General features: G+C 36.6%; 1 protein-coding gene across 2 annotated transcripts; it reads right to left on the reverse strand.

The window, feature by feature from the left end:
- Positions 1 to 617: 617 nt before the first annotated feature.
- LOC124630600 (protein FAM13A) lies at positions 618 to 27,829 on the reverse strand. Of its 2 annotated transcripts, none has more exons than XM_047164564.1 (13): positions 27,731 to 27,829; positions 9,277 to 9,922; positions 9,017 to 9,104; positions 8,214 to 8,477; positions 7,843 to 8,023; positions 7,250 to 7,443; positions 6,649 to 6,930; positions 5,970 to 6,197; positions 5,564 to 5,680; positions 4,756 to 4,938; positions 3,638 to 4,390; positions 2,120 to 3,070; positions 618 to 1,723 (listed from the first exon to the last, which is right to left on the reverse strand). In XM_047164564.1, exons 3-11 carry the CDS (start codon positions 9,038 to 9,040, stop codon positions 4,199 to 4,201), a joined length of 1,665 nt encoding a protein of 554 aa, XP_047020520.1. In that variant the 5' UTR covers positions 9,041 to 9,104; positions 9,277 to 9,922; positions 27,731 to 27,829; the 3' UTR covers positions 618 to 1,723; positions 2,120 to 3,070; positions 3,638 to 4,198. The 2 variants fall into 2 exon arrangements, with proteins under 2 accessions (XP_047020520.1, XP_047020519.1); XM_047164563.1 differs by lacking the exon at positions 27,731 to 27,829 and adding an exon at positions 23,634 to 23,771.

Genomic DNA, 27,829 nt, shown 5'->3' on the forward strand with positions numbered 1-27,829 from the left:
TAAGCCCTAACACGAAGTAGTTTACATATTCAGTTATCGAGTTCCCTCGACCTTCTTTCGTCTCCATCATCAGGTCAGCTCCAAACCTTCACTGTTGCATAGTGTTATAAGACATACACCTTATAGTCAAGTTTTTATCATGCGCATGCCTACAACTTTCAAAAGTTGCCCTGGATTTCTCAGGGTTTCCATCATCAGATCCTGACCTGATACCACCTGTGAGGTATACCCTATCAAACAAAAAAATAATTTAATAAAATAGTCCTATGAACGATGTATTCATAATTGCGCCTGAACAATTTATAAAACATTTTTATCTTTTTTTTGAGATACGTCACATTGTTATAGGACGTGGGGCAATTTTGATCCATCTTCTTTGTCCGTATTGACCTATACTATCACCTCATGAAAGGATGCGGTCTACTTCCAAGTAACCCTGTATTGCAATAATGTTGTGTCGATCTGGTTTTGTGGAGTCTGCGCCTTACAATTAACTATTTAGTTGTCAGTCGAAGTCTCTATTAAAGAACGTGTGTATGTGTATCGTAACCAGCAGCGGTCTTTAACTTTTTACATACAGATGAAAATAAGGGTTCCGTACGAATTAAAACAAAACCTTTGTTCTATTTTTTATTTTAAACATTATATGAATATTAGTGGCAATTTGTGGAACTCTACTGACTGAGTATGATTACAATATTATGCATTCAAGATTGTTTACGATCCAAACTGCACAAACAATGCATTAATTTTAAATTAGCTGAAACGGCGTTTCGTGCTTGGCTATCATATGTAGGCGGGAGAAGTCGGGAGCGTAACTTATAGACACTAAAGTTACAGGATCGGTACAAATACATCGCTTACTGTCAATTTAAACATTGATATGATATCCATTTTGATTTGTCATATAATTGTATACGCTGAACGTCTTATATAATATATTGCAAAGCAATAATTAGGTATTAAAATTACTTGCCTTCTTGACAAGCGAAAGCAGGACGTTGATAAAGCATGAACACATTGGACCGGAGCTATTCAATTGTTTTTGTTTTCACGTGAACCTCCCACAACGCGACATGCTTTAAACCAACGTCCTGTATCTAAACATCATAATTATCTCGTATTAATATAACGTTATATAGACATTACTTTAGGTTTAGCATAAACCATTTATCAAGTCTCATCCATTTCAATAATATTGTTTAAAACAACACATAATTCAAATTAATTTTGTTCAACGGAAAATCGTCAACTAACATCTACCACAACGATTAGTAAAACATCCAAGTTCTTGTCACACAAGATTATTTTTGTTATAATAAAATCACAGGTAAGTACTTTATCACTAAATACATTTAACTGCTATAATTCTCTTTAAGAGAACGAAAGTTCCAGCCCGTCTTAGGGCCTGAATATTTCTAACACATATGAGATCGAGTATATTACACAATCACAAAACATATAAAGGGGAAATTATAAAATTAAATATATAAAATGATAAATAAGTCGACATCAATAAAGTCTTAGGCGGTAAAGTTATACATAAACTCGATTATTTTTTGTTTCTCCAATTTCATCGTAAGCGTCAATCCAAAATTCTAAAGCCTGAAGCTTCGTCCACATCGAGATCTTAATCTACTTTCTCAGGTCTCGTAGTTATACACATATAGTAGTTATATAACTATTTATATAAGTAGCTTTAACAGTAATAAGATTTAATATACAAGTTGTTGATTTGCATCCGTGCCATATTCAAGGAGGTAATTATGCTAATGATTCTCGACCCAAATCAATAAAAAAATTGGTACGTAATTTTTTTTCTTTAATTTTTTTTCGTAATTCCGTAAATGTCATCTAGCCGTATTTAAACTTGGCGCGTATGTTACTGGCCTTAAAACCGTGCTGCACCCTCACACAAACGCAAACACAAAGCATACGCAACGATCACTCATAAATTTCATTCATAAAATTGGATTACTTCTGAAATACCACGACATTACAATGACAAAAAAAGCAGTGCATATTAGTTATTTCCCATCTACTGTAATTCCAATCGATTATTTACGTATTGTATGTCCTCCTCCTGAACTATGGCACAAATGCAAATCAACACCTTGTATAGGGGTAAATGATCGAAAATTCTTAGAGTACCCCTTATAGAGTTTTTATAGTTTTGTATTACATTATGTACAAAGCCATAGTTACTCATTCAGTTTCCATTCGTTTCACAAGTATTTTCGCGAAAACCGTAATATCAGATACATTTGAAAGCCATCGAACAAACCAGTCAAATCCATATTCCTCGCAAAAGTGCGATATATTTCCCATCCCTATTCAAAGTACAATCAGTTGCAAAAGTCTTATGTATTAAACATCCAAAAAACAAGAACAATTCTCTCAGCTACGAGTATTATGTGAACCGCTTTTGCAACTATATGTACCACAGTTAATATCAATATTACAAAGTATATTATCTATACAGTACAACATTTAGGTAACGTGTTAAGGTAATATAAGGTAATATATGAATTTGTATATACCTATTGCAGATAAAATACTGCTTGTACTTTGCTTATGCGCCCGTTGTAATTGTGGTCAAATGTATCGAAAATCAGTGTTTTTCTACTTTGTTTCAGTTAGTCAAGTGTAGGGCAGTGAACAGACAATGATTAAGATTAGACGATATTTTATATTATCTTACTTCTTTAATGAATACACATAGTTTATCCATGTATCAGAACTACAGCAATTTTATTATTTACAACAGTTATTGGGGTATTTGCAATATTAATCAGTGGATTATTATTTCTAGCTGACATCATCAGAATAAATGGTTTGCGTTAAACTATTATAAACATCAATTTCTTTTTTTTATTAGTTGTCAATAATTCGAACGAGGCTTACATTATTTTGATTACCAAGTCAATATTATGTACAGTAACAAATTGTATAGATCGTCAATATTTGGCACTATACAATTTCAAAAACATTTAAATAAAAATATTTAAAATTTGCAATAGAAAACTTTTTATATAACCCATTGAATGGTGTTAAGACAATAGGGCATTTAAGGTAGAATTCCGTGGGTCGCGGCTGACGCAGCCGCGCGCGACAATAGTCAACCTATGAAAATGTATGGCGCCGCTGCCGAGGCCCGCGACAGTCGCGCGCGGCCGACGAATTTCGTAAGCCGCGCGCGGCCGTACGCATCTCAACATGGTCTAGTGCTTAATAACATCTATAGAATCTTAGTAAAACCAGAATTGAATTGTTTTTTATTTAGTCGGCAAAAATTCCTTATGTTTTCATTACAATACAAATGCTTTTCAATTTGTATTTGGTAGTATCCTTCTTCATTTCTCAGTATTTTCATTATACAGCCACATCAGCACGTCATCCTCCTCTTCTTCAAGGATATCAATTAGCACTTCGACTAGAGGGAACGGACGAACAAAATCGACTAATTTCAAGACAATGCCGCGCGCGGCTTACGAAATTCGTCGGCCGCGCGCGACTGTCGCGGGCCTCGGCAACGGTGCCATACATTTTCATAGGTTGACTATTGTCGCGCGCGGCCGACGACAGTCGTAGGCCGCACGCGTCCTACGATGTCGCGATGGACGGAATTCTACCTTTACGGATATATACCAAGTCGTCAATTTACATCAATTTTCATAAAAATTTAGGAAGCACTAGATTTTTTGACGTATTTTTTGATGTACAAAAATTGTTGTATTCGCCCAAAATAAAATTATCAGTAACTCAACGAAATTGCCAAATAAATAAATAATATTTATCTACTGTTGACTAGCCTGTACATTGATTTTAATGAGAAATTAATTTCAATACATCAATGTAGGAGTATATTATGGGTACTTATACAATAATCATCATATTTATAAAACATGAACAGTCTAAGCGACGACCCTTCAAACGAAACAGAAATCGGCTACCCGTCCACGTCCGATAATATATCGGAGACCGATTTTTTGTAGGAGAAAAATAGAACACACTGATAGCAATAGTGCAACGCACATGTCTTAGTAGGAACGTCCTACATGAAATCGGTCCTATATATCCGTCCTACAAAATGTCAGACATGGGCGGACAGCATTTAGCAAAGGATCGCCATTTTGTAATGCTTATACGAGAAGCAAGATGAAAAACATTGAGGCTTATTTAAGCCTTTTTATTTGGTTTAGTTTGTAGTTTGATTGTTGGTTAGCGTTTTTTGTTTGTTTATAAGCGCGTTTATTAATTTGATTCGTGCCTTGACAGCCTTGTACCTGAAGTATTCGTCCTCGTGGCCTTTCTTGTCGTCTCGTTGCACTTTCCTGCTGTTCTGCAGCTCGAAGCTCACTTCGTACTCTTTTATGGTGCGGCGTAAGATCTGTTGATTTACAAAATATTACTTTCATTAATTTAATCTTTTGTACCTTACAGAGCGGTTCCAAACAATATTGATTATTATCTATCAGCTGTCTGAATAAATATTTCAGCAAAAGAAAGCTAAGTAAAATGATTTTCCATTTGTTTATCACATCGTTTTCTACCCAAATACAAAATAAAAGTGTTTATAATGTTTTATATTTAATAATATTTTATTAAATAATCTCAACCATGTAAAAGTTATATAATTTTTAGCAGATCTTCAAAATCCTGTAATTTATTTACATTTGTAGTATATTTGATACGAGTAATACAAAAGATTAAAGTAATTAGGTAATAATGTAAAAAATAAAAAGGTAAACTCACAGATTTCTGCATCTTAGCTTCCGTAAGAGCCTTATTCAACTCCTCCACCCCTAGACAGTGGAGTCCCTCATTCGAAGGAGCGGCCTCATCACTGGCGGACTGCGCCGACGAAGTGGAGGACTGCACCTCCTCCCCGCCGCCCTCCCGCGTTGGGGGTGACTGAAGGGGAGTCTCTGCTGTCTCCTGGAACGTGAGAGTAATATCTGAGATAAGTGACTATAGAAATCCGACTTAAGAGTTGAAATAAACGACAAAAATATCCACGTTCCTAATGAGATGATCTCTGAATCAAAAATTGAACTGGGGGACTTATATCGGGTGTGTCGTTCACTATCACATTAAATGAAATGCGTTAATATACTGGTTAATATATCTCGATTAATACAAACAAAAAAGAAAAATACTTAAAAATAAAAAAATGATTTTTTCAAACAAAGTAAATAGAATAAAAATGTGTGAAAATTAGAAACCATATAAAAGTCAGTCATTACAAACAACTGAAATTCTCCCTTGAAAACTGACAGCTGTCAAATGGTCAAAACATTCGATACTCCTAACTTTATCTCTGCTTTACACATGATGTTGTAAATTATAAAAACGCAAAATGACTCCTGTGGTTAAACCACTGAATGGATTAGGTTATTTTTTTTACAATGTGTCATAGAATATCATAAAGTATATGCGATAGGATTTAATGTGATTGTAAACGACACACCCGATATACAGAAATGAGTGCAAAAAGGATTAAGTTGGCATTGTTTGGTATAAAACAAAATCGTAGGTAGAGTATTGCGTAAAGTCAATTTACCTGAGACGAGTCTGAAGGTTTCTCCTGTGAGTCGCTTGAGCTGTCCACGCTTGAGTTGAATAGCATCGCCTCGTGTTCGTGAATCGTCGCTAGCTCTCCGTTTGTGCAGCCTATGATCTGATCAATAAAACAATTATATTTAGAACTGGGAATGCTGCATAGGATAATGTCTACCAAAAACAAGGATTGGCTTAAAACTATTTAATTGTATGGTAGTAACTCAAGCGTCAAGACTGCAAAAAGTGCCTGATAAAGTTTAAAGGTGCTTTAAAAAAACATTTTTAACCTACTACCCAAAAAAAGAGCAGGTTTTCTCAATTAGGAGGTTTGTATTTTTTCTGGCTTTTATTTTAATCCGGACTGAACATATATGTTTCCCCCAAAAATATAAAGAAATAATACTTACAGCATCAGGCCTCGAAGACGCTAGCACCCTCTTCACAGCTCTATACCGTTCATACAAATGCCTGGCTGCACCTCTCTCAGCCGAATGCGCCGGCGGGCGGCCCCTAGCTGCCTCAAGTCGCAGCAGCACTCGCTGGACACACAGCTTCTCAGCAGCCAGCTGAGCCGCCGTCCAGTGAGCTTCCCCCACCGACGCCCGCCCCGTCGCCTGACGACACCCTTCTAACCACTGGAGAAAGGACCACGATAAAACCGAGCAAGTTTACGTGCCTGAGTTAGGCAAAACGTGATGATTTTGAAAATTTTGGAAGCTATATAGGTAATTTGTTTCAATCATGATAAGGCTGCCCCCTCATTTCCAAAAATCAGTGACCGATTTTTTGTAAATAGAGCACATTGATAGCTATACACACGTGTACATACAACAGTGCAACGCACACGTCCTACAAAAAATGTGATAGAAAATTCTAGTCAGAACATCCTACAAGTCAAAAAGTCGGCCCGATTATTTATCTGTCCTACAAACAGTCCGACTGCGGCGGGCAGCCTAACGCCAATAAAAATTGAAAAAGTAATTTCTAAAAGTGTACTCTAAAACACCTAAAAATTTGCCATAAACCGTTGTAAAGATAGAGATAAAACAAAACCGTTGTAAAGATAGAGATAAAACAAAAACTCACCTCTTCAATATCTTTAACGATATCAGTCATAGGTTTATCGCTCTTCAGCGCTTCTTCGAGCTTGTCATCTCTCTCCTTCTGCTGCTTAGCGGCTTGTAGCTTGAGAGCATATTCCACTGGGTCAGTCTTGATGAGCCGTTTCTCTGTCTGTAGTCTGCGCAACGTTTCGTTCATTCGTGTCAGTGCTACATCTGTTATTCTGTCACTCTGTGTCAACGCGTGGCCGTTCTTAGTTTCAAATTCAGTCTCGTACTTGGCGATGTTCTTCTTGAGTACGGAGATCTGGAAATCGAATTTAACAATAAAATTAGAAGGCCTGCTTTAGAAGATTGTGCGATTACATTTTCTTTGTTAAATTAATAAAAGTAATTTTTCAGTCGTTACGACGAGTCAGAAGCCAGAAAGTCTGACAACCAGTCTTGCCAGGTATCTGATTGCCTAGGTAATTGGGCTAAGGAAGTCAGGTAGGCAGTTGCTCTATGTAAAACACTGGAACTGTACGCAGATGCATCTGGTTACACTGGAAGTCGACCCCAACATAGTTGAGAAAAGGTTGGGGAGATGATTATGATGATGGTAAGGTCAATTACTATCGCCTTACCTTCTTATTGATCTTGTCGAGCCGCCGGTCCGGCACGGGCTGGTCCCGGCGCGTGACGTTGGGCGGCGCGGCGCTGCGCTCGTCGCTGCGTGCACGCTCGGCCTGGCTGGCGGCGGCCTCCTCGCCCGCGCTCTCCGTGCGCCCCACCACCCGGTGCAGTGCGCCCGCGTCCAGAGTCTCCGGTTCCTCGCATACTGGAACAATCCTCTATGTGTATCTTCTGCTTGTACTTCTTTGACTGTTGGCATGTAAGTTGTTGGGGTATGAAAGTACCCATTATCCTCAAGTGCCTTGTTTGAATATCATCCTCAAGGTCCGTTTTGAAAGCGAACTGCTGATAGTAACTGCCGATTGTACGTGCCACAGCTGTACTACTGGTGTGTATGTATTTAAGTACATGGAATCGTGTTGGATCGAAGCGATTGTAGCACGTGCTGTCGCCATCAGATTAATTTCATGCAGTCGTGGTCGGAAATTGCAGTCGGCAGCTCGCTTTCAGTTCTTACCTTAGTATAAACTGGCAAAAACTGTATGAGCTCATAGTGCCTAAATAAAATCGTATAGCAATAATCTTCTAGTGTCATCATACTTACGTTGTGGTTTTTGCACGACGACATAGTCGAAGTGTGGTGGTGTGCTGCATCTGATCTCCTCGGATGTAGTGTAACACTCGTTCTCCTTCGGGTGTTTGGGTACCCGGGTGGGGGGACGGCGACGCTTGCCGCCGAACTGCGGCCGGCGAGCGCGAGACAACCTTTCTGCACGACGTTCCGACTAAAAATAATTTGCATGATGTATGTTATTGGTTACTTTATCATTATCTAAAAATCTAAAGTTGCCCGTGCCATGAATTTGAAATTCTTGCTTAATGAAAATTGTGTATAATAAGAAAACGTTGATACTGAGACTGGCTATGAGCATGATGTGAAAGAAGTATATTTTGTAGCAATGTGTATATCCTTACTTCAATTCGGTTATGGTCGTGCAGCGGCGGCGGCGGCGGCGGCGGCGGGGGCGGACGCTCCTCGCTGTGCGGGCGGCGCTCCTTGCGCTCGTGCGCGCAGCCCGAGTCGCGGCGCTCGCGGCGCTTGCGAGCCTCGCGCTCGCACTCGGGCGCCGCCATGTCTTCAGTCCGCTCGCGCTCGCGTTCCGAGCACTGCGCACGCCACCCGAGCCCAGATATTACTACCCGATGCTCGCTCGAGCGCTCACTTTCCTGTCCGTACCCCTAACGTATGGATGAGTCAATGTCAGTGTCATGTGCAAACAAATGTAAATCATCAGTGTAAAGAAATAAGATTGAATTTAGAGTGGGTGGGTTAAGCTGATGTTTGCGATTCGTCGAATAGTGAGGAGAATGATTAGTGTTGATCATGTATGATACAATTTGTATAGATATATACGTAGGTACATATTAGTAAGGATATCTTTGCTTAAAGCTATATCACTAAATCTATCGAGGGTCACGGGTTGTAGGAAGCGTTGGTATCTACTACACGGTGTTACCTACACAATTTACACAGGTTAGTTGGGCAAGCAACTCAATACTTGTAGGCAACTACTACTTAGTTGTTAGTCATCTAACCGTTAACAATGGCATATAATATACACACAAGTTCCCAGTATACCCATGTATTTACGTATATATTGCAAAGCGTATATGTATAGGTATAAGCTAATTTTATATTTATAAAACGAGGAACTATATTGTTAATAAAAAGTCACTAAATGATATGTGAAGCCCCAGTATCTAATTTTCAGAAATACCTGTAAAATTTCCAATTGTACCATTTTCGCTAACTCGGAAAATAAACCACCCAATTTCCAAAAGTTTTCAGCCGTTAATGGGTCGATTCTGAAATTAAACCATGTTTTGCACTAACGCAACTTAACGCATCTAAAAAAAAGCTTCATTGTCTATAGCTCAAACAAAAACCTTCATAGATGCGATCCTATCAGATTTCCCTTGTTACAATTTCAAATTAAGAATTAAAGATTAGATTTATGTACGAACAGTTTATACTCACAATGCAGTATCTTGCAGCACCAACTATGGAATCCAAGATTCTGGATATGTTTTCTCTGGTACGGCTGGCCAGGGTCGCACTGGGGCCCGCTCTTAGGCAAAACCCCAACCAATGATCCACAACCAAACACTAAACAACCGGGCTATTGCTTATCCTTTGATGTAAAACAAATTGAAAGAAACAAAACGAAACGGCAGTGCGGATACGCGCGCCGTTTTGACGGGAGGCTTGACACTAGACTATAGACACGATTGTCTGTCACGTCCGTAGAGAAATCTTATTTGATGATGTCACTTCTCTGCACCGACATGTCCCGATCACGGCACATATTGGCACGGCACAAACAGTCAATATAGAGATTGTCTTTTAACTATTTACGGCTGCTTCAAAAAATGCGTTGAAACCAGTCTGTAATTTAGCATTGATGGTCCGAATGTGTGTGGGAGAGCTGTTTAGCCCTAAATCGCTGTTAATGCGACGTATTCATTATCAGAACTTTCCGAATATTATCGAGATTGGGAAAGTTTCGCTTTAGCGGCGACACTGCGTCGTCAATTGTCTTCTATCATTTTGAAGTCCATGTTCGAACACTTCACAATATTCGGAGTTGGAATGAGTTGGCAAGTGTGGTTACCGCAGTTTGGATCTGAAATGAGAAAGAACAAAATTTTAATGAGTTGGAAACATGCCATGGAATGGAAACCAGTATTACCTACTATAATACTGAAGTGGTGGTAAGAATCTGATTACGAGTTTTAAATTCAACACCCGTACTGCGTTGAATTTCTAAACAAGCTCAAAGTGGCTGCGTACGTAAATTCTCATACATATTAATTCTTGTTGGCATTTTACTACATGAAGCCTAAAAGGCTGAGCCTATTTCATTACTTTACTTAATTCGATATTAATGTGTGTTGGTATGGCACATAACAACGGTTGTGAAACCATAAGGTTTGAATTCTATTGTAATTACTTAGTGTTTGGCTTTGATATCATGAATGTGTACTAATGACATAAGTTTCAGTGTGACAGGTTTTGGGATCAATTAACTAATAGTTTGTCACTATGGTCACTGGACGATTGCTGGACACAATTACTCACACCACCGAAAATACTTATTTGTTCAACTTTTTGGTACTATTTTCTAAATAGTTTCACAATTCAGGGTGATTACGAAATAAATGTAAATGTCATCGCAATTACAAATATTACCTACTGTTATGAAATACGAACTACTCAGCATGAGCAAGCGTTTTTTCATAAGATAGACAGACTTTATAAGGTATATCAATTTTTAAAACTTATTAAAGTAAATGAGATAATCCGCGGTATTATCGCTCTTCCAGACAACCTTAGGATGGATTGAGACGACAGGAAAAGGATTAAGTATAAAGATTAATTTAGAAAAAAAATGGCTTTGGATCTAGTCCTTAAATCCCCAGTATATAACTTTGAAGACTTTTCCAATCCTTTTTACCAGCATGGCAATGTAAACAAACATGTATTGATTTCATGATCACACTCTCTGACAGCGAGAAATTGACTTTTAAATTTTGTTTACCCCCGAGGCGACGGGAATACATTGTTTACGGTAGACAGCAAACTTTCATTAGTTTACCAGCTGAAATTACAACCTATTTGTATATGTACTTTGTATAATATTGTTGTATAATACAGAGTAATGTCTATGGAACAAGGTCAGGCGGGCACTTAACTAATTAAACTGTCCCCTCTGGGGGATCGTAAAATAATAATATACGCATGTAAAATTAATATTCCATGGAAGTTTACATGCGTTTGTTATGTTTATTTACTTTGTGGCCTTGCGGTAAATTGACATACCTTCAGGGAATTGTCTAGCTAAAAGAATACCTTTTAGATCTTAATATTCGTTATTTTTAGTTATCCAAACTAATATTATAAATGCGAAAGTAACTCTGTCTGTCTGTCTGTCTGTCTGTCTTTTCTTCACGCCTAAACTACTGAACCGATTTGTGTGAAATTTGGTACAGACATAGTTTGAAACTTGAGAAAGGACATAGGATAGTTTTATTACAAAAAAAAATAAAAATAAAATTATTCCGGACATATAGCGCCATCTATAGGTCAAATCAAAAATCTGCTGGTAGTCACTATTCCACGCGAACGAAGTTGCGGGCAAAAGCTAGTATAAAATACATTTGAAAGCATGACAATCATAAGGCTACATAAACTAAACATATGGAGGTATATTCTATATCAAACAATTTAACACTGGATCTTCTTCGAATTTGTATAAGTAAAGCTAGAATCTTTTAAGCAAATGTTACTATAGCGTCAAAGAATACCTAGATGATAAAAATATAGTCTAATAAATAAATTATAAAATAATGTTTTCCTCACATCGAATAATATTATATCTACTATTGTATCTAATTAATTATGTAATTTTTAGTAATGCCTTTTTTTGCTGTGCCTTAACAGGGTCTATAACAATATGTACCCTTGTAACTATTGTATGCAAATAAATATGAAATCTTAGATCCAGCCTCCCCTGAAGCGAAGCGGACTGGAGAAGTTTTTAAACAACCAATAAAATCTCGGTATTTAAACAAATCGTTTCCCCCAACTCAGTTCACTATGCGAAGAACTCAATTGTTGGTTTGAAAACATCTCCAATTCGCATTGGTGAACTCATACCTTAAACTTGAATACGACTAATTTAATAAGAACGTACGAAGTGTTCCATTATTTATAAAACGGCAAAAAAATCACGTTTGGTCCCCCCAAAATATTTATTTTATTCTAGTTTTCAGTATTTGTTGTTATAGCGGCAACAGAAATACATCATCTGTGAAAATTTCAACTCTCTATGTATTACGGTTCGTGAAACCGTACAGCCTGGTGACAGACAGACAGATGGACGGACGGACGGACGGACGGACGGAGGAGCGAAAACAATAGGGTCCCGTTTTACCCTTTGGGTACGAAACCCTAAAAAACAGGATCAATACTCCCATCACGAAAACACTACACCACTCCTCCGAAAATTAATTATTACGATTCTAGTTAGCCATAGCTATTTCAGTACAGATTCTAGGAGCACTCCTATTGATTATTCAGCTTCGTTCAGCCGTTGAATCTATGAAGTAGTATAGCATATAGCACTGGTAGGCGCCCACGTAAATACACATTGCTCAAATTTAAACGGGACGCCCACGATTTGGCTGACGGGAGACTGTGGAAGTGAATTCCTATGTAGGGTAGATTTTGGATGGCATTGGATTTTGATTTAGAAAGCTATTTTGGCTGTTAAGGCCTTTGCGTAGGTTTTTTAGGGTTTTATTTAAGAGTTATCGCGGTCATCGAACACAAAGGACCATGGGCCTAAGATTTCCGTCTGCACTCACAGCGAGAGGGGATTATCACCTGCTATTTACAACTGTTAGTTCACTTTTTGAATTTATACGCATTTGGTGATTGGCAGTAAGAAGTTTGAGCAACCTCACTTCATCATAAACAAAAACATGTTATCTTATCGAGACACACTACATTTGAACTTCGAAAGAGTTTCATGTGCGTTGCGATTTTGTTGTAATAGAAGTATCTATAAAAAGCTTCCTATTATACAAAGACACCAAAATGTAAATGTGACTAAATTGATTGACCAGCAAAAACAATTTCCATAAAACAAAATCTCAACTCAAACTCTCAATTTCATAATCTCACAAATCAATTTGCAACACAATCAAAATTGAATCATCCCCCAACACAAATAAGGTTTAATTTCGAATCAAGGGGAGGTCTCGTGAATTCATTGTCAACAATGTATAATGTTTATTTATGTTTGAAACAGTTCGGCTGTTTGATCAGTCACCACGGAGGTTGTGACGTCATATCGTTTTCAGTGTTCACAACTCTGTCAATGACACCTTTGATGATGTTGGCAGTGTTTTAAGGGCTTCTTTTATGTTATGTGTTATGGGTGCAAATAGATTTAATAGTAGGTAAACTATATGTTGTTATGGCTAAGTAAGACTCCGCGTAGGAGGTATTCTATCAAAATATTTTCTATCCTTTTCACCAAAGTAAAAAGTTAAAGCCTCCTAAAGTATACATTAGACTTTTTCTAGGTTTGTATAATTTTATGATAACCAAATTCAAAACGAGAAACCCTTAAAAATTTGAATAAGAATAAAATTCACTTCCATTTATCCTTCTAGTCACGCAAAGTACTGTTGAACATTTGAACCATTTGAACTGAGATAAATGTAGCATTTATATAATGTTACATAACAGGCTCGTAGAGGGTGAACTACGCCGTAGCCCGTAGTACCACGGCGTAGCGGTTACGGACCATGCTACGAGCAAATATTATGTGAAGGGGTCGGAATCCGATGTTTTTATTAGGCTCGTATACAAAAATATTGAGATTATTAGTCAGAGAATCTATCAACAAAATCTTTGCCATAAAGTAGCGAATATATTATGTAAGAAAAATTTATTCAATACTATTGAAAAGACAACGTCAAGGGAACACAAAAATGCAAGACACAAAAATACTTTCCACATCTTGAAATACCAAAACATTCGTAGCAAGGGTCGGAAGCTACGGCGTAGTACGCTACGGCGTAGTTAACCTTTACCACTGCGTAGCGATTGCGTATTACAGACCTCAAGACAATTTTCCGAGAGAGTGTTTGGATAAAGGCTAAAGTTGTTCAAAGTAAATTCATTGATGGATAGCACTGAAGATAGAATGATGGATATTGATGTATGCCTATCCATTAAGGCTGTTGTTTTTAGTAGCCATACCCGAAAACATGTTGACCTACTTTCCAACGTTTGTTTTCTACTCTAACGGAGATATTTTGCGACACCAATCACAATATCGATTTTTAGCTAAAATACGACGAAGATTTTTTGGGAGGTACACAAACCGAAGAATAAAGTTACCTAGGTAAAAATTGCTATAAATTTAATTTGCTATAATTTGACGCTTCTATATTCAATGAGTGTTTTTTTTTCGGTAAGAGTTAATTCACTTTTAGAAGTCTGAAATATTGCACAAACGGTAAAAAATCAATTGAATTTTATGTTAACCCTAAAAAATAATCTGTACAAAACCGGTTAATTACCAAAAGAGCTCACTAAACTAATTGTGTTCAATTACCAAGCGACTATGAAGCAAACCGCACTATTTCTACGGAGCCCATAACTCTGACCAACTGCAAGCAGTAAACATTATTACTGGAATAATTTATTTAATTGCACATCTGCATGCAAAATGTGGAGATCTAAATGTTTGGATTCTACTTTAATTATTAAGCTTTGTTATTCCTGCAGAAGTAGCCAAATAATTTTGTGATTAAAACACGCAGTGATATTCTTACTAAACGACTATAAATGATATCGGAAAAGATTATAGAGAGGGATGATATAAGTACCTCTATATGTAATGCAGGCGACCTGTAGCTTTCAAACTCGTATATTGAAATATTAAAGATGTATGATATGACACAAATAAAATATGATTGAACTAAAAAATAAAACCATATTAATAATTCAAATGTTTTTGCCGTACTGTACATAAAATGTGACATGTGCAATCGAGTTTGGATTAAAATTGAAAACGATATTAATATGCGTCCGCATATTTTGTACGCGACATATATGATTCATAGTTTTAATCTATATTTTAGTTGTTAGTAGGAATACTGAACAAAACATCTTTTATGTTATTTAAACAATCTGTAAAAAATTTAGTTGGCAGGTCTGACGTAATTCTTGTTCTGAACTTCAATGTGTAAAATGCTATCAAATAGTAGCTATTCTAATCTAAACTGACATAAAGAGATTTGTTTTGTAACGTGAACGCTCCGAGCTACTAAACCGGTTGATAAGATACACTATTCTCAGATGACATAATATACTATATTTTATCTGGGGACGGAAAGAATTTGCTATTAACATACGCCAATTCTTAGGAAGAAAAAAGCTAATAAAGTTCTGTACTTTGTTTTCTGCTCAATTTGACCGCAGCCTTCACAATCCAAAGCAAATGAAGCGTCAGTAAATAAATGTGCAGCATTTGAGTTGCCGAAAGACAATACCAGGCGGGCACTCTGCCAATAGTACGCGTAGCCTTGAGGAAAACTTTGTCAGGCCACACTCGCACTTGGATAGCTCCTACACGTTGGGAACAAAGCCTAAACTTACGTGCCAAAAAGCTAATGAAATTGCACTTTTATGACGGTCAATTTTTATTAAGTACCTACCTAGGTATTTCAAAGAGGCGTAATTTTTTTTAATGGCTAGATATGAAACATGGCTGGAATCTTCAATTCAACGAAGGTAGTGTTTCAGCTACTACATTAACAAAAAAAAAATCATGAATATAAATTCCCTTAAATTCCAAACTCCATACTCACAATTACATATCCATTTTTAATTACTATCTATTGCTACCTCAACTAAAACCGTTAATCAAAACAATCATTTGCCCCGCCCTTTCACTGTAGTGACCTTTCGAGTATTAATTACAAACAGGTTATTAGTTTCAAACAGGATAAAAAACAGTTAACTATCTATAAAACTTTATAATTGCTGTAAATACCACCGGTAGTACTGAACCCTGAAAGAATCTATAAAACCTCTGGAGAAGTACATACTTTATAAACGAACATTAACCTTAGAAGCCTTACTAAAAGGTTGTTCCATTAAGTTAGCTAAAACGATTTCGTTGTCTGATATAATGTGTTATGGTTTTACTCATGGAGAACAAAATGACAAGCGGAGATGACATAACGGACAATATAGTCATATAGGCCAAAATACGCCGAAATAGAGGACGAAGAACTTTACTGTCTCTGCTCTTAAACGCCTTCTTCGGAACCCGTCCATTTTTTGTAATACCAAAAGTCGATGAGTCAAAAAACCGGGATGCCTCGTTAGTTCACTCGTAACTGGTCGTTTTAGTCAAGCCCAACCGTACGTATTTGACCTAGAAGGTGACCTATCTGCATTCCGTCGTTCACGGCATCTCCGCTCATCTTTCCTTACTTCATGGTTTACTTTACAGCCTACTGATGTTACTTGTCACAGCTCGTGTGGACTGTGACATCATGACTAATTACATTAGCGCGTGTTTTGTTCAAAATGCCTACATAATGCGAGGGTTTTAAACAACGTCCCTTGAGGTTATTTGTATAGGAACACGTTGGTTTTGTGTTGTTAGATTGTTAAATAGTTTAGTTTGTATGAACTTCTTTCCTTATAGATACGAGTAATCAGCAAATTATCATGCCGCCAAATATACTTTTATATTTCTTATTCTTATTCTTTATTGCACACTTAACAATAAATACATAAAAAGAATACAGACAGTTTATGTACAATGGCGAGCTTAACCCAGAATTGGGTTTTCTTACAACCAATATTATATTTAATTTATATTTATCTTTACACCGAAGTCGTAGCTTTTTAAGGTTGTGTTAGAGTGAAAACGGAATTGCAATTTTCGCTTAATTTGTTACTGAATTTCTAGGAAGTTAACTTCGCAAAGGATATCCTTTTTCTCCTGCCTGAAAATTCAAGATTTTTCCACCTACGAGATTTTCACTCTAAGGTGTCGATAATGAGTATACTAGAATGTATATATCCACAAATCTAGGTTCTGGATCAAATGACCAATTTTATTCGTAACTGAAATCAGTTAGGCACACTTCCATTACATAACATACAAAATGTAATAAATCATTCGACACGAAGGGCTTAGGGTTTATGAGCATTCAATTCAAATCGCATTTACGAATCCAATTAGACGTCACATGCCCAGGAATGGTATTAACGCGACTGATCATTTCCAGTGTAAACCTATACATAATGATGTTAATTTAATATAGACTTACGTACTTAGTAATTAGATATCAATTTAGATTAGCAACAGGAGATTTAAAGGGGTTCATAGTTATGGGATTAGAAGTTGTCCATATTTCATGCATGTTAAATTGACCTGAAGTTTAAATACGGAATACGGAGTCGGGGATTATAGTTCGGCCATTCAGAGAATGCGTTCCTGACACGTCGCGATTGAACTGACGACGTAACTTTGCAATGGCGTTGCAGTTACGATAAAAATATTTTTGCTGGTTGTTTACCGTTTTAACAATTGAGGAGCATTAAAACAACATTATTATATCAATAATCAATGAATGTAGTTACGTCGTCAGTTCAATCGCGACGTGTCAGGAACGCATTCTCTGAATGGCCGAACTATAGTGGAATACACACCTAACTAATATGTAAAAAATAAACATACCATAGTTATCGGCCCTTTAATATTACCTAAACATTGTTTGAGTATTTCTTCGTTCCAGTATTCAGGGAAATAAGAGGAACTGTCGGCGTTTACATTTTGTCTTAATGTAAACGCCGACAGTTCCTCTGGAAATAAATGATATTTCTTAAGCCACATGGGCACGTAAACCTCACCCTTATCATACGTAACAATATGGTGTGGTTTCTACAAATATTGATGGAGAGTGACGTGGGTTTCGTGGTGATAGTAACAATAGGTCACTGACCTCTCGTTAGTAACTAATTGTAGGCTTTGTAGAAAGAGGAAACTACAGTTCCGTCCGGGGTACACAACAGAAAATAAGTTTTAAAATACATAGCACAGGGAAGTATTTGAACTCACAAAATCTCAAACTCACAATGACAGAGCGTTACAAATATGTTGCTAATATCCTTAGAGAGACTAACCGCCGCGCCGTGGCCGACAACCAACCTTTACGCCATTATTTTACCACTAGCAAATTACCTACCAGTAATTCACAGGTTTCAGTACCCACAGTTCAATCCATCCAGTTAAGTGAAAAACGCCGGTCAATTTAAAATTCACAGCAATTAAGCCCGTAGCGTATTCCGAGGTACTACTCTAGCGAGTGACCCTATTTCCTAAGGTCATTGCACTCGGTGGACTAGCAGAATTATTCATGAAGACAGGTAAAAATGAGCTGAGTGAATGTAAATATTCGGTAGGGAATGTTTGGTTAGGGTTGATTTCTGATTGTTGGAAAATATTTGAGTTTGGTTTATGGCACGTCTATAAAGTAGGCTATTTTAATACTAAAAATGCTCATAAAACCGATTTAAGTTCTTACTCCATAAATATGGACGTTTAAAAGTCCAGAACAATGTTATTACCACCGTAAAAGTAAAAAAAACTTGTTGAAAAAGTTCATCAAATAAAACCACAAAAAAATATTAAACGTAACTTTTATCAGGTCAGAAAAAGAGATTTATGCCCATTTTCACCAACAATCTCTTAATCTAAGTGCCACTTAGAATAAGGGCTCTCCCAATTTTGACATAAATAACTATGGATAAGGGATACCTAAACTTTGGTGAAAACGAAATTCTTATTAAGTGTTCCGTAAATGCTCTTAGGGGATCCCTTAATTTAGGTATTTGTTGGTGAAAATGGGCATAAATATCTGATCAACATAGAAATGTAATAAACATAACAGTTCTTATATCTTTCATCATAATAAAGGCATCGCTAAACTTTTTGCATTGGTCCTTTCTACTAGTAAGTATTTACCCGAAGATAGCACTATTTCATAAAGGCAATGGCCCGTAACGACGTTTCACATTAAAGAAATTAGGCCAAGGAGACAATATATCTCAGATTACTAGCTTTTCCACAAAAATGAAAAAGTTTTCCTTCTACTTACGTTAGGTACTAATCAATCAAGACGAGCCCTCATATTAAATCGGATGACACGTGTAAAACAAAGTTTACGACATTATAAATATTATAAATGCGAAAGTTACTTACTCTGTCGGTATCGGTTTTACACCAAAACTATTGAACTTACAACTAGTGATCTAAATGATTGGTACCTAGACTAGACCCTCAGAAAGGAGATGAAAAGAAAAAATATTTTTTTTACATCACATGAGCCGAAACAAGAAATTGGCAAGCTGATGAACTGGCAATTCCGATGCTAAAATTATTACCACGTTTACACATACCTAACCCATGAATAACATTTACTTTTTTTTTAAGTCTACTACTAATTTGTCAACACTGTCTTCGTACCAAAGGATACACTTACGACGATACTCTATTTGATATTCAATCCTTCTTCAACTAGCAACAGAAATTAAAAGAAGGTTACAAGTACCTACTCTGTGCAAGTGGGACTTATTCAGCAGCCGGTAGTATAAGGCCAGACCATTTGTCAGGCTTCCTACTGCTAGCAACGGCTATTAATACAACGACGCACTTTTTGAACCCCTTCACAACTCTTGAAAGTTATCGTCAAAATTCTTACAGAGCTCCGAAAATACTTTTGCCAAGTTGAAAAAGTAAAAAGTTTTCGCTTTGTGCTATTATTTGGTTGGAGACAGAAAGTGGTTAATTTTGCGTAGTATTTGTGTTTGTAATGTTGCTCGGAGTTTTGATAAATCTACGCTAGGTGGGTCCTATCACTTACACTGGTGTAAGTAAGTGAAAACACAAACAAAGTCTAAAGGAAACAATAGTGTAATTACTATATTTTTCGCATTCTGTCTTTCCTCGATGATATTTCGGAATTAAGAACGTCAAGAGGACCTTTCAATATTACTTTCATAAAAAAAAACAATTCAGAATTGCTGTGAATTGCTACGTGATTAAGTACCTGCCTGTTCGACTCTTAGGTACTTAACTTTTAACGCTTCAAGACAAATAACAATAGGGATTTATATAACAACCAATATATGAATGAGGTCGCAGTGTAATAAAAAAATATTAGCATATCAAATATCTTTTTACGACGTTCTCTAATTTATTTCCTTATGAAAGTAAATTGTCGAGCCGCGTCCTTTTTTGGAATTGATGTTCATAAAGATTCGAATTTCAGGGTTAACGAAGCAAATGAGACTTCTTATAGTACCTTTAGGGAATACAAAAGACTTTTTAGACTATAGGCTGTGGCCTCAATACCTGATACCTTTTCCTCGAGATAATTAATGAAAGCATATTTCTTTAGCAGCCTCTTTTTCAACCTTTCATTTCGCATCTGTGCCTTTTAGTCGAAACAACCTTTCATTAGACTGAGTTCATTGTTAAGAAATATTCTGATAGTAAAAAATGGTGTGGTATCTCATGAATTCAATTTACGCAGAAAGTCCCAATAAAGTCCTTCATTCACAATGCCATACATTTTCCGAGCGCACGCGGTTCCCAAACCACAGCTTCCGTGAAAAATGTCATCATCATGTATATTTTTTAAGTCCTTTAATTTATCTCTGATAAAAAGTAGACCTCATTTTGAAAAGAAGATAAATGACGCAATGATGAGATTTAAGTGCTAAATAACAAACGTACTTTCAGTAAGCCAATTTTAATGAATATCTGTCGAAATAATAAGGGCACTTGAAACACTCTATGAAAACCCGTAAATAATGTTAACAAATGGGAAACTTCCTGAAAAAAACACTTCTTATAATTCTTCAAAGATTTCGGAGCTGATAAGACCTCAATTTTGATATACAAGACGATAACAATAATTTAGTTTATGCCGTACGATGACCAAGCAAGCGTAAAACTTGATAGTAAAAAAGCCTTTTAACCTCTAGAGCGTCCTATGATCGTCCTACCTTTGTTTAGCGAAACGGTATTCAGGTTAAAGAGAATACGGTCACACGTGTCTGCATGTAATTTAGTCTTCTAATCCGATTTAGCTACTGTTTTTAGGGTTGGATTCATCAACATACATAATCATCTGCCTACTTACCCAACCTATGTTGGAGTCAAGTTCCAGTCTATGCGGATGAAGCTGAGTGAAAGTGTTTTACATGAAGTGACTGAACTCTTCAACTTAGCTACTTGAGCAACCCAATGCCTCTTGGTAAAAGTGGTTGTCTGAATTTCATCATTAGGTATTTGACTGTTAATGTATTGCTGTTTATTGTTTTTTAGTGTGGACTATACAGAGTAATACGCGATCACCTTATGAAGATGAGAACACAAACGGAAATGTCTGAACCCGCTTTAAAAATTATGAAAGAAATTATATGTAGCAACATTGTCACATAGTTACAATGTTTTCTTAAATATTATGTTCTACGAAATCGATTTTATGTGGCATGACGCAAGAATAAGTACATTGTGTTAGTTAATACTCAATAACCATGGGTTGGACATAATGACCGATAAAACTTAAAGGTAATGAACTCTGACATAAAATCAGACTAAGCCGCAATACTGCATTATGATTTTCTTCAGAAGATCTATTTTTGATCCCGAACTAATTTCAACGAAGACTAGAATATACCAACAATACGAATCTAGTACCAAGAATGATTCTTGTATCTAGAATTACCCATGCAATTGGGGTTCAGTTAAGTTTTCCGCCTACATCCTTATTCCCATATTCTGATCGATGAGACGGGTCAGCGACGGTGCAAGGAAGTGGATTTCAAAACATTATGAAACCGTCGCCCATGACCTCGTGAAGAACAAAACGTGGTTTTAATCAACAAACAAGCTATCAACCGCTCTTACAATATTGTAGTATTATAACAGATTCAAACAGTTAGCAGCGTATCTACTTCAAGGAACTGCAGTCAATTATTAACTTTATTTTCTTAAAATCAACCATCATTTTCTCCGATTCTAAGCTACTAATAATTCTCAGTCACTAACCAATTATGTTTTACGAATCCGTAACATCACATGATCATTGCCGGTACACCACCTATGTCATCATTCAGCCTCCAAATTGGTCAGTATGTCCTCAAAAACCCCTTCTGGTTGTATATTTCCATATGCAAAAACGTTGCACCGTCAATTGTTTAGCTTCCAAGGTATGCTACGTCTGCTTACATAATAGAGGGGTATCGGAACTGCTTGGTGGTTGACCCGATTACCGCGAGTTCGTTGATCGCGAGTGGGCGTGTCACTTCTTATTGACTAACATTCTGCAAGGATCCGCTCTTGTGATGTAAGGCGCTTCTAGTGTTTGGGTAGAAAATCTGTGTATATTTTTTACTTAAGGTTTTAGGAAGGGTTGGACCCACGCGCTGTCTGTTGTCTTAATGCGTAGTTGAGCCGGTACCTCGTGCGATGTATTTTATTTTTCTAAAATGTTTCTAGATATATCTTGACCAAAATATATTTGGTAGTAGAAAAAAATATCAATTGAAACAGTACTTCATTGATACCCAACAATAATAAAAATATGGTACTTAAAAAAAAGTAAATATAATTTATCTATTTTTTTTATTACCTTTTTAAATGCCAACAAATTCAAAGCTCTGTTTATAAAACACAACACAAACGCCTACGTTATTCCTATGAAAAGCCCTGCCCTATGCACTTATGTAGGTAGGTATGTACCCGCTTCCTTCACCTAGGTCTGAGTGCTTAGTGCGAGTTTTCGTGAATTTTTTTACGGACTCACATGAGAGCGCGTATACTAAGATTTGTATGCAGTGTTGCCAACTTAGTGGATTTTCCACTAATACTGGTGGTTTAAGTCCCCTATTTAGTGGCGAAATGTTGAAAGTACTGCGGGTCAAGTAGCGAAATGTAAGTTTTGTGGTACAACTTTAAGGAGTTACTATGGAGATTTGAAGTCTCACGGAATGTCAAAAAAGCATCTACAAAACAAAAAGGTGAACGACTACTATATAATTATATTAAGTACTCATTCATTGGTCAAATGCGTAACTAAACAATTTGTGAAACTACTACGCCGATTATAATTTGTGAAGGATTCGGATCGGGTCGGATGAATTGCTAAACAGATGTAATGCTTTGTTTGTTTTAATTTTCTATCGTTGCCGAGTTACATCTTTGGATGATTAAATTGTTTTAGGTTACAATAAAATATAAACAATATTTTTTTAGTGGTGAATTTGGTGATTTTAAGTGTGGGATAAATTTTTGTTAGTGGTTTTCTGGTGGTTTTAAAAGTTGACTCTGGTGGTAAGCTTCTACAACTGTTGGCAACACTGTTTGTATGGAACAAAAACAGGTTCCAATTTTTGACACTAGGTGGAGCTGTTTTTGTTCCATACAAATCTTAGTATACGCGCTCTCATGTGAGTCCGTAAAAAAATTCACGAAAACTCGCACTAAGCACTCAGGTATCAAACGTAAATTCCAAACGTCATCATTACCGCTTATTTACATTCGGTAAAACAACAATACAAATGTCAACAAAATATCGGAAGTGAAACATTCGAAAATGGAACGTCATATAGTGCATACCTATATGCAGTAGCCGAACAAAAACGTCCTTGGGAGACCATCCCGACGTAGGCGTCTTAAAATAAACAAAATACAATTTATAGGGAAATAAATACAAAAATAAGCTTACCAGTTATAAACTGCGGGTGATCACGACACTTCCGTATTTAAAAGTAAAATGGTGTTTGAGTAGGAAGTGTTAGAAGTGCACGGAATGGCGACGCGATTCAAGATGGCCGGGGACGTGCGTTCGCTCGCGCCCTGCGGAGTCGACTGAAGCCTGAAGGGAGGTTGGGTGGAGCCGGGGCCTGATCAAGCGAATATTTTATCGATACTTTTGCTTTAAGATAGGAAATGAGAGAATTACGGGGCAAGTTCAACTACGCTATTAAGAGGTTGGGAAATGCAGCGGTTTTATTGTGTTGCATCATGCCATGAGGTTATTTATAGGGAAATAATAGCTACTGCGTAATACGTTCAGTGCTTCAGCAGTTTATGAACGAGCTGATAATAAGGAATTAATCTATAGCCACCAAATTTTTACTTTGATGTTCAACCTAAAATTAATTTAGGTTTCTTGATTAATTATAATTAACAGATGTTTTTATAATAGGTAAATATATATTTTTCAGATTCTGCAGGGCTCTCTATGTGGTTATAATAAGCAATACCGACAAAAAACGTTTCTAACTATTCATATGAAAACAAATTATCTATCACCTCTAAAATAATGCGTCGTAACATTACAATGTAATGTAAACACGTCGAGGAGCACGCTTGCCGGCCGGCGCGTCAGGGCGTCCTAGAACCTATAAAATTCAACCTTTTATCTAACCTAATCCCTTACCGCAACATCCATTGATCCTTCGCTTTTATTCGTGAAATCAGTTTTTGGTAGAAGCAAAGCAATGTACGCATCAAAAACGAAAGGCTCGTAGCGCTATCTACGCCGTAGAAAGTGCTACGCCGTAGCCGTAGAGGACTCGAAAGGTACTTTGAGACTACGCTTGTTATATGTATTTCGTAGACATAACATAGATGTATGACACTCAAGTTGAGTAAGTAATTGTATGTTAAAGGAATAATGTACTAATTTTTCATAAAGCAATTTTTTGTGAAAAAATCGAGGATACGTACATGAAACGCTAATTAGCCGTCTTTCGTAATTAGGAGCGGGTTAGCCAAGAAACTTGATACAAGGGAGTTCATGTTAGTAGATGCTCGTTAATTAGATGTACTGGTTTAACGAACTATGTGCTTTGATGTCGCGACAGCCTAATTACGTCACAGAGTAAACTGTCTAGTAAGACCGTGGTTAAGACGACGAGTGTTTTGACGAAGGTTTTAGACCTATTTTATATTGCCCAAAGGTATTAAACAAACAAGCATAATAAAAGGAAAATTATTATCACCGAAGAATTTTGTTAGTTTATTTTGATCTGACGCACTTTTAAATAAACCGGCCAAGTGCGAGTCGGACTCGCGCACCGAGGGTTCCGTACAAATGCTGTATAGATAAAAAGTGAGTTTCGCGCCAACCGTTCAGTTTAGAACAATCATAGTTATGGTAATTTCGTGAGAGTCAAAATAGTTAATATTTTTTATTTTATAATATAACTAAAATAGTAGGCCAGTACCTTGTAAAAGTTATTTTATTGAAGTTATTTATATACAACATTTTATAGTCATCATTCAGAAATCTGATTGAAAATAACTAATTATGTCTTAAAGGTCATGGGGCATATCTGACCCGCTTTGTAAAAAGTGGCGGACATGAATCAAAGTAGTTTTAAATCGTGGAGAATGGTATGACGTTTCTTTGAATATAAATATTTTATTAAAATTCCATGAAGACGAATGTCCAGGATCGTTTGAAAAATATAAAAGACAAGCAGTTTCAGAGGATTGTACAGGTTGCAATGCTAGTTTTCATTGTTAAAGACATTTCATAAAGAAGGAAGGTGCCAATCCGGATGACCAGGATCTGATGAGGATCTGGAAACCCTGAGAAATCGAGGGCAACTCTTGAATATTTTAGAGAGTGAGTGTATTTTTGAGGGTACTGGTAAACAGTGAAGGTTTGGAGCTGATTTGATTATGGAGACTACAGAGAGTCAAGGGAACTCCTGAACGGTATGTTGCAACTACCACGTGTTTGGGCTTATTTTATTCGTATTGGCGAAGACTTTCCACAAAGATAGGTTTGACTGCCATTGTGGGATCGACAGCTAAGATCAGATATAGTTATGGGAACTCCTTTACAATTTATAACGTAACCTTGTGTTGGAGCTTATTTTATTTTAGGTGATGAGAATTCACTACTAACTTGGGTTAAAGCAGCCATTGCAGGAATGGGATCTTTTATTTTTGAGGGATTAATCACCTAAAGAGCCCCAGTTTCAGGTTTTTTTCCGCCTGGTTTCTAGAGCCTTGACAAAAGTGTAATTCTGTCCCTTTCTTTGTTTTATAAAGTCGGCATTATTTTATTTTGTAGCATTTTACAAACAAATCCAACTTCAAACATATAAAAAAGCAACAGGAAAACAAAAGCAAGAAAGAAATTAAAAAGATGTTAGGTGCATCGGTCTAGAAGTCGGTGTCTAGAGGATGCATCATCAGTTTTCTTGTTGTTTTAGAAGTTGTTTTTTTTTTTTTTGTAAAAAGTTTTTATTTTTAACTTTTGTGAAAAGTTCTCGTCAACACGAATAATATAAGCCCAAACACGACGTAACTAAAACATACCGAGTTCTCTCGACTTTCTCACGTCTCCATCATCAGATAAGCTCTAAACCTTCACTGTTTGATAGTATCACCAGACATACATCTGAGAATCAAGTTTTAATCCTATGCATGCCTACAATTTCTGATAGTTGCCCTCGATTTCTCAGGATTTCCATCATCAGATCCTGACCTGATGACAATGGAAATAAACGGCGAGTATACTCTTTCACTACAAAGAAATGATTTCTCAAATCCGTCAAACTTGGTCGTTTAAATTCCCCATTGAAATAAGGAAAATATTTGATGTTTACACCTGATTTTCTCTAGATTCCCATGGTTCACATTGATGCGACTAATGCCATAGTAAATCAGAGCCTTTATCATTGTACTGTGCTATATTTCGTTCGTATCCACCGTGGGTATGGTTTTCATACTAAGGTGCCCAATGACCTTTGAATGATTTAAAATTTTTCACAGTTTAGAGGCCATTATATTTAAGAAGTGTTTGATATGAATTTCACTTTTTATTCAAAACTTTAATATCTCTACGCGTTCATGTGAAAAAGGGTAGGTAGTAAGTTTATAATTATTAAAAAAATATTTTATATAATGTAAGCAAAAATAATATTTTAATATTTTATGTAACTTCAAATTTATCATTTTCGCAATTTTTCCTTTATCTGTACTATATAACATTGCTTCGTGCCGAATTTTAAGATTCTGAGTTCACGGGAAGTACCTTGTAGGTTTTGATTCCCTAGCGTGTGACGGAAATTCGTCTAAGGTGTCGGTAAAACTGCTGTATCTTTTGATCGCGTTAACTTAGAAGTTTGATTTTTTCATTGCTTAAAGGGACAATAGACCTAGGTATTTGGTATAAATTTCAATTTGGTACCTTTATTCGTTCGTGAGAAATAAGGTAGTAAGTTTCATTTTATTAAAATATTTTTATTAAATTATATAACAAAAAAATGAGATTTTCGCAATTTTTCCTATATTTGCATTATATAACAATGCTTCATGCCAAATTTCAAGATTCTGAGTTTACGGGAAGTACCCTTTAGGTTTTGATTCCTTTGCGAGTGTCGAGAATTTGTTGAAAATATCGACATAATCGGTTGTATCTTTTGATTGGCTTGGCTTAGAAGCTTGATATTTTCACAACCTAAAGGGACAATAGACCCGAGTATTTCATGTGAATTTCAGCTTGATACGTCCACGCGTTCTTAAGATAAAGGGTCTTGACAGACAGACAGACAGACAGACAGACAGACAGACAGACGGACAACAAAGTGATCCTATAAGGGTTCCGTTTTTTCCTTTCGAGGTCCGGAACCCTAAAAATACGCTAAAATTGTTCCATGTAAGTGTGTGTAATAATTTTTGTTTGCATTGTACACACATGCCCTTGAAAATTAAAGCAAAGCTTCAAAGACGCAAAAACAACCCCCCAACAAAACAGAAAAAACTGCAAGTACGCAATACAAAAACATTCGATCCGCTCACCTGGAATGCATACTGCGACACACACAATAAGCTACTTAGCCTAACCCTTCACTAACACACCTTATCATCGTCCTAATGCATGACTGCATACAGCCAACT

This window comes from Helicoverpa zea, chromosome 5, assembly GCF_022581195.2.
Source record: "Helicoverpa zea isolate HzStark_Cry1AcR chromosome 5, ilHelZeax1.1, whole genome shotgun sequence".
Lineage (NCBI taxonomy): Eukaryota > Metazoa > Arthropoda > Insecta > Lepidoptera > Noctuidae > Helicoverpa > Helicoverpa zea.